The 8,546-nt window shown below is 29.3% G+C and overlaps 1 protein-coding gene and 1 non-coding gene across 2 annotated transcripts; both read right to left on the bottom strand.

The window, feature by feature from the left end:
* Positions 1-911: 911 nt before the first annotated feature.
* LOC108565133 lies at positions 912-2,294 on the bottom strand. The gene is made up of 3 exons (XM_017924419.1): positions 2,139-2,294; positions 1,942-2,082; positions 912-1,880 (listed from the first exon to the last, which is right to left on the bottom strand). The coding sequence occupies exons 1-3, from the start codon at positions 2,269-2,271 to the stop codon at positions 1,609-1,611; spliced, it is 546 nt and encodes a 181-aa protein (XP_017779908.1). The 5' UTR covers positions 2,272-2,294; the 3' UTR covers positions 912-1,608.
* A 3,277-nt stretch (positions 2,295-5,571) lies between these two features.
* Trnal-uaa lies at positions 5,572-5,655 on the bottom strand. Its single transcript has one exon. It is a non-coding gene; the product is annotated as a tRNA-Leu (tRNA).
* Between the last annotated feature and the right edge of the window lie 2,891 nt (positions 5,656-8,546).

The raw sequence follows: 8,546 nt of genomic DNA, 5'->3' as shown, positions 1-8,546 counted from the left end.
AAATGTTGATTAAACCATAGAATTTTTGAAATATTTGTTCAAACTTTTGTTATTAATATGTAGATACAAAAAACTAATCAGTTTTCATTGATTAATTTTGTTGAAAATCACTGAAATTCTGAGTTAGTTTCAATAAAATCTATCAAAATGTCTAATTCATTGTTAAAATACGTTTTTTATGTTATATTCCAAAAAATTGTTGGAAATGTTGATAAAACTATAGAATTTTTGAAATATTTGTTCAAACTTTTTGTTCGTAATATTGATTTTAGTGCAAATTCATAATGTTTTTTTTAATATTTCTACAAAAATTGTTGGAAATGTTGATTAAACCATAAAATTTTTGAAATATTTGTTCAAACTTTTGCTATTAATATGTAGATACAAAAAAAAACTAATTAGTTTTCATTGATTAATTTTGTTGAAAATCACTGAAATTCTGAGTCAGTTTCAATAAAATCTATCAAAATGTCTAATTCATTGTTGAAATATCAAATGTTTTGTTCGTAATATTGATTTTAGTACAAATTCATAACGGTTTTTTTTTAATATTTCTACAAAAATTGTTGGAAATGTTGATTAAACCATAGAATTTTTGAAATATTTGTTCAAACTTTTGTTATTAATATGTAGATACAAAAAACTAATCAGTTTTAATTGATTAATTTTGTTGGAAATTACTGAAATTCTGAGTCAGTTTCAATAAAATCTATAAAAATGTCTAATTCATTGTTGAAATATCAAATGATTTGTTCGTAATATTAATTTTAGTGCAAATTCATAATGTTTTTTTTTTAAATATTTCTAAAAAAAATGTTTGAAATGTTGATTAAACTATAGAATTTTTGAAATATTTGTTCAAACTTTTGCTATTAATATGTAGATACAAAAAAACTAATTAGTTTTAATTGATTAATTTTGATGGAAATTACTGAAATTCTGAGTCAGTCATCAAAAGTTTTGTTCGTAATATTGATTTTAGTGCAAATTCATAACGTTTTTTTTTTAATATTTCTAAAAAAATTGTTGGAAATGTTGATGAAACTATAGAATTTTTGAAATATTTGCTCATAGTTGCAAATTCATATAGTTTTGTGAAAGTTTCATTGATTATTATCGATGATTGTATTGAAACTAATTTGTACACTAATTGGAAACATTGATTTGGCGAAATTCGCAGTAAATTCCTAATGTTTTGCGTTAATTTCATTGACGTTTGTAGTAGACAATTATAATGTAATTGGATTTGCTATCATATTGCTGGAATCGTTGATTACTGCACAATTCCCAGTATTTCCCATACGTTCATAAATAATTTTGTTAGTTTAGTTTCATTGATTTCCACGAATAATTGATTCATATAAAACTGCAACTAACTCGAATACGCGAAGATTGTATACTGTGAGCCAGTGTATATATATATATATAAAAAAAAGTAGAGAAGTATTAAGAAAAGAAGAAAGAAAGAAAATGAGACTTAGCTGCTGAGATTCCTTCAGATAGGAAGTGGATGGTCGAGGAAATGTACAGTCCGCGAGTCGAGGTCAATAACAATGAAATGCGTCAACAGAAAGGAAAAATGTGTTCGACCCGTGGCCGAAACAGCAGTCACCACGGCGCATCTGGATTCCATTCCTCCTGCTGCTGCTGCTGGTGATTCTGCCTCTCGCTTATTTCGTTCTGGCAGGCGCCGATCTTCGGCTGCAGGATGATGCTGGCAACGCTCAGAGAACACAGGCATATGGTGACGGTGCCCAGCAGGATGTAGACGGATGTGATCAACCAGAAGGCGAAGAGATACAAACTCTTGTTGCAGTACTTTCCGTTCTCTTTCATTGGATCGTAGTTCGGCTCGAACTCTTTATACACCCACACGGATCCTAATCCATCAAAATTGATTAATAAAATTGATTAATAACTTTTTGTTAATGTTATTCGAACCTATGATGAACCATCCGAGCATGAAGCAGTTGAGCAAAGTCTGCGTGGGCGATTGCCTGAGATGCTCCTCTTCGCGCTCCTCCTCGCGTTTCCGGACTCGCGCGGACAGGTGCAAAAGCTGCTTGACTATTCCGAAGATACCTGCGAAGAGGAGGAGGAAATCAGCTGCGTGATTTGCAGGTGAAAGAGAAACTCACCTCCGACCAGCAGGTAAACAGGTATGTACTCGCCCTGCGGACACTCGTGCAGATATATCGAACCCATCGCGATCATGCATATCGGGATTATTATCGTCACGCCCAGTATTACCGTACATCCAACTGTAAACATTAAGCGAAAACTGGAACAATTACAACAGCAACAAATCCAAATGCGGAAACGAAAAATTAACGCTTCCAAATACGATGTTAACGCCGTTATTTATACAAACAAGTCTCTGTTAACACCACCCAATTAAATACATTTCAAATTATAAATGTTAAACAAATCGTTAAAACAAAAAAAAAACTGTAAAAAAAGTCCAATTAACTGAAAGTAATTTGTAAAAATAATAATAAAAATTACTTTAAATTTACAAACATTCCAATGAAAATTAAACTATGATATAGATCAAAATATATTTAGTAACAAAGCTATATTTCAATAGAAATAGGTTAAATTATGTTTAGTAACAACAGTTTTTAAAAAAATACTGGATATGGAATGTATATGTAAAAGAAAACTAGAAATAAATGTTGAAAAAATTGGAGATTAAGGTCAAATTACAGCTATTAAGATTTGAAAACAAAACCAGTGTTAATGTGGTAAAAATACGATAAAAAATGTCTAGTATTAAAGTGTATACTGATATGCATATAAAATTTCTAAACGTAAGGTCAACTATGAAATCATTAAATTAGTACCAAAACGCTGATGTTAATGATACAAATATTTGTATTTTCACATTTTTTTTGATAACAAATGTTAAATATATTTGCTAAATATTAAATTTATGTAATAACTAAAAGTCTAATAAATCAATTTATGGTTTCAATAATATAAATATGGCCATATGGTCGTAATTTCATTGATTTTCTCGAAAACTATAACACATAGAATGAATCCAAAAGATGCATATGAAAGCTGAATGTTTGGGAAATCTAGCAAGTATCGATATATTACTGTGGTTTTAGCCGTTTGGCTGTAATTCGCGCTCAAAGTTGAAAAAATGCTCGAAAAAGCAGTGTTTTCACATTTCATTGATTTTCTCGACAACTATAATAGATATAATGAATCCAAAAGATGCATATGAAAGCTGAATGTTTGGAGAATCTAGCAAATATTGATATTTTACTATGGTTTTATCTATATGACCGTTATTCGCGTTCAAATTTGTAAATTTATGAAATAACTAAAAGTCTAATCAATCAAATCATGGTTTCAATAATATAAAAATTAGTAATGAAAACCGAAAATTTAACTAAATTATGAAAATATAGAGAATAAGGTCAATCTAAGAGATTTTTAAGATTTTTATAAGTGATTTCTATGAAATATTTAAGAGATTTCTAAGTAATTTTTGTTATATTTATAAATAATTTCAAGACATTTCTATGAAATATGTAAGAGATTTTTAAATAATTTTTATGATAAATAATTTCTAAAAGACATTTTTTTCCCAAATTTTTAAGTAATTTCTAAAGCATTTCTATGATTTTTCAGAAATTTCTATGAGATTTTTCAAGACATTTCTATGAAATATTTAAGAGATTTTTAAGTAAATTTTATGATATTTATAAATAATTTCTAAAAGACATTTTTTTGAGAGATTTTTAAGTAATTTCTAAAGGATTTCTATGATTTTTCAGAAATTTCTATGAGATTGTTCAAGACATTTCTATGAAATTTTTGAGAGATTTCCAAGTAATTTTATTTGAGATTTGTATGAAATTTCTAAGAAATTTTTAAAACATTTCTATTTTTCAGTTTCGTTTCTATCATTACAAAAAGTTCTGCGTAAAAACTCAAAAATTTTCCTATTATGAAAATACTGGGAATAAGGTCAAACTGTAACTAATTTAAATATATTATAATTGCAAATCGTTAAAAACATAACTGGCGTTAAAAATAAAGTACAGAGAATACGTACTAAAGGTCATCTATGAATATGTACACTAATAATAAACATTTAAACTTGAAATAAGGTCAAACTATGAAATCATAGTTTTGAAAACGAATTTCAGAATTGAAAATATTGAGAATATAAAAATTGAGTAGAATATAAATTATGTATGAAAATACAGCATGAAAAGTATACATATCAAGTTCTAAAGTTATGTCAACTTTCATTAAATAGTTGATAATATCAGTGAGTATGTTTATTATTGTTTAAAAAAACAAAATATATTTATATAAAAAGGTAATTGAATACGTGATTTGTGTAAAATAATCAAATATCATAAATACATAATGAACATATCAAAGTCAAAAGTATCGAATAATTGAGTGAAGGTTAACGTTGAATTCGCAGTTTCATATTCAACACAAGTCCACAATATAATATATAAAATTAGAAATGCAAACTACATCCTTGCATTGAATTATATACACACAAAGAAACAATAAAACGAAACCCAATTATGGATTTTTATACACATAAAATTGCAAGTTCAAAGCGAACGTTCCCAGCATTGAAATCCCTTTTCCTTTTTCCTTATTTGTCGTTGCTTCTGCAGTGAATGCACGTTGTTTAATAATATTCAAACGAAGCGAACGAAAAAATAAAAAATAAAATAAATATCCTTGTTTACAATAAATTAACTTTTCTTCCATTAGAATTTTTTCAATTTCGACTTAATTATTCTAATTGAAAGCGTAATTCCGTAATGGACTACAAAACGCAAACACACATACAGATAAGTAATAATAATGATGATGATGATAATGAATCATTATTATATGCATATTCGTTGAATCAATATTCCTTATCCGTCTTCAAACATTCAAGCATGTCGGAATTTTCAATATAAAACGAACAAATTTAAGAAAAACAAAAAAAAAATGAGGAAAAACATAATTAATTTCGTTAATTGCATTCGTAGAGATATGTAGGAATTGTTTAATAACTGCATTTTTACGGTGAATAAAACGCACTTTGAATGTAAAAAAATGAAAATATAACGCATCAAAAAGCAGTGTTTTTACATTTCATTGATTTTCTCGTAAACTATAATACATAGAATGAATCCAATATATGCATATGAAAGCTGAATGTTTGGGAAATCTAGCAAGTATCGATATATTACTTTGGTTTTAGCCGTTTGGCTGTAATTCGCGTACAAAGTTGAAAAATTGCTCGAAAAAGCAGTGTTTTTACATTTAATTGATTTTCTCGAAAACTATAATACATACCAACGTATTTCATATAAATCATACTTTAACATTATTTCTTCGCATTTTACATTATATTAACATAATTAAAGACTAAATTTAAAAAAACTATTAATTATACAATTTATGTCTACTCTACAGAGGTTTCAAAATATTATTATAATCAGCTAATATTTCTTATTATGAAATCTGCATATGATTAATAAGTTGCATTTTAATTGAAAAATAATAATTTTGTTTATATATACATAAAAAATGGTTTGTCAGGTGTGGGGTTCGAACCCACGCTCCCAATCGGGAACCAGAGCTTAAATCTGGCGCCTTAGACCGCTCGGCCAACCTGACTTATATAAGAATCTCTCATTATTTTCATATAGAAACACGAACTTGTTATTGAACACCAATTTATTAGATAATTAAACAATTTATATAATATTACAATAATAATTTGATTTATAATAGATATATTTTCAATTGACAACATAATTTGATGGAAAGTATGAAATGCGATGACTTATTTATTTATATAATAGAAAAATGATAATAAAAAATTGGAGAAGTCTTAAATCTTCTTAAAGAATCGTGGGTGGCGCAGGTTGATATTAGAAAGGCGATTTGCATACAAAAAAAAAACGAGAGATACAAAAACAAAATCGTGATCGTCGACCATCGATCATTCATACTTAATTAATAAATTAATTAAATCGTTTATTACTTGTTCGTTTTGATCATTGAACTTTTGCAAAATTGGTGAAGCAAAGTGTCGAGAATATGTACAGCAATTTGCATGACGATCACGCGTCTGGTGAAATTTCTACGTGCCTTCCGACGGATCGAAGAAATCGGCGCTTTTTATTTCTTTCGTTCGCTCTTAATTATTTAACGACGCAACCTTACGTAAACCAGCATTCCGCACTTTTTTTTCCAATTCGCAGCTCGTCCTTCCCAAAACGCACTTCCTTTATATTGATTGACCCATACATTAACAACAATTTCAAATTACTTTCATTACCATGATAATCAAGTATCAATCATTTACATAACATTGTTTATACGTATTAACAGTCCGAAAAGCATTCACTTAAGAGCGAGATTTAAACACTTTTCGGAAGAAAGTGAAACTGAGTCATACAGGTTTTATATTTTTTTTCTTTGCAAATAACATCTTCGTTTTCCCACGCACAAAAGCGCGAACGAGATTACGAAACACCTCGTTTATTATTTATTGCCATTTAACAATTTGCCCGTTTCAAATCACCAATTTCCTTTATTATTATACACTATAATTTCTAGTTAACTATCTAGAATTTGCATTATATAATTTTGCAATTTAAAACAACTATTTTTTCTTAGTTTTCATTATTTTTAAATTATTACAGTCCACAATATATTAAACACGTAATTAAAAATTCAGGTATTTTTATTACTGTCTGCTACAGACTTATAAATATTAAATTTTGAATTCGAATGTATACATTTCTTCTCTTTTTATTAATCATTAATTAAAATTTCAATATTTTCTTGATGAATAATCAATAAATAATCTTCTACACTAACTCCATTCGTTCGCTAATCATAGACGAAGTGTAAACTAGCAGATTTACATTTATTTGTTTTTATTATTTAAAAAAAATATATATCTTCGGTGATTTGTTATGCTCGCTCGTTTGCATCAGTTTGCACCTGTCGTAAACCAGAATAAATTAGAATAAATCGGCGGTGATTACGAGGATTTACGGATGCATTCGGTCCGAGATGCATTTAATTGATCCGCTCGGATTCGATGCGATTGCATAAATATAAATTTGGTCGAAAGAGAAATCCCACCAGAGGTAGACCAGTTTCTTCGCTCCACAACAATCCCTCCGATTTTCCATTTTCGAAATTCGCGCCCCGCCGTCTTTCTTCTTCTTTTTTATTTGTTTTTGATCGCCATTAGAGAGAGCTCCGCTCATTTCCATCGCTTATTAACGAATGCAGCCAGCGAAATGATTATCGATCATCCTGAACGATCGGAGGGAGAGCTCGCAAAGAGATGGATGGAGTGGATGGAGACCGTTATCGTGAATTCTGGAACTCTCTCATCAATCTATATATATATATATATATATATATATATGTACACTTTAATCTAGCCTTGGGTGCACTTTCGCTGCCACTCCAATTTATGCACTTGAATCTTGCATAAATGTGCATGAAACGTTTTCATTTTCGACGTTACAGTGAAACAGTAAGAATCCGAGATTTGCGAATCTTCCAATCTTAACCGTGCGAAATAACGAGTACAGAATTTCAATGCGAAGACCTTTGACTCTCTCTGGTGCAGGAGGATTCACGGATTTCCCAAAGACCACGAGTGAAAGATAAAGACGTCAAGCAAACACATATATTTTCAAGATCGTTTACGTTTGTTGTTGTTGTCACTATATTGTTCTTGCAGTCGTCTTTCTCTCTAAAACTTGTTACTAAACCGTGCAGAACTTTCCCTAACGTTTCCATATCGGCACGGCTTGACTTTCTTCTTGAAACGGCTTCAGCTGCAAACGTGTCCTTCCAAAACAATAAACAAAACATTATTAGATAACCATTGTCCGTTACCAAACAATTCGTCGATTGCAACTTTTCAATTGATTACTCAAGCCTTATCACTCTTTCAGTCTTTCCAGAAGAAAGCAGTCACAACCTTTATGTCCTTCCTTTTGGCGTCAACAAAGAAAATTACAGCCAATTGAATTCCATTTATAGTTTCTGAGAAAATCACTAAAATGCGAAGACTTTTGTATACACGTTTAATTAAGTATGTCTAAATTTGCTTTATTTTTTAATGAACAAACTAATGCAGTCTAAAAATGCAATTAACTTAATTAAATTAAAATAAAGGAACTTGAAAAAAAAAAGTGGTGAAATGCAATGTTTTTTTGTTACTGTAGGAATGTTAATTGCTGAGGAGTATAATGCGTTAAAAATTATACGCTGCGTGTCTTCCGAGTGCGGAACTGACCCACAAATCTATTCTTCAGCTGTGAGAATAAGAGAACGCATTATAAGTTAACATTTTAACACGAATTAGCGCTAGAAATCCATAGAGATGTAAAGAAATATAGTTATTTTCAATTATAATTTGGAGAAATCCGAGTCCAACATTAACATTAATGCATATAACATTATTTTCAATTATAATCAAGACTTATTAGCAAATCAAACAAAAAAATGTGTAAGGGAATAAATCTCTTTGC

This window comes from Nicrophorus vespilloides, unplaced genomic scaffold (assembly GCF_001412225.1).
Source record: "Nicrophorus vespilloides isolate i.1.1-1 unplaced genomic scaffold, Nicve_v1.0, whole genome shotgun sequence".
In the NCBI taxonomy this organism is placed as follows: Eukaryota; Metazoa; Arthropoda; class Insecta; order Coleoptera; family Silphidae; genus Nicrophorus; species Nicrophorus vespilloides.
This window is presented reverse-complemented; position numbering and strand designations above follow the sequence as displayed.

What these genes read in the sequence shown, in the direction of transcription:
- LOC108565133 (XM_017924419.1), bottom strand. Translation starts at nt 2,271, where the DNA reads ATGTTTACAGTTGGATGTACGGTAATACTGGGCGTGACGATAATAATC. An exon ending in TGTTTACCTGCTGGTCGGAG is followed by an intron (nt 2,083 to 2,138) that starts GTGAGTTTCTCT and finishes TCCTCTTCGCAG; the next exon opens with GTATCTTCGGAATAGTCAAG. An exon ending in GCTCGGATGGTTCATCATAG is followed by an intron (nt 1,881 to 1,941) that starts GTTCGAATAACA and finishes TTGATGGATTAG; the next exon opens with GATCCGTGTGGGTGTATAAA.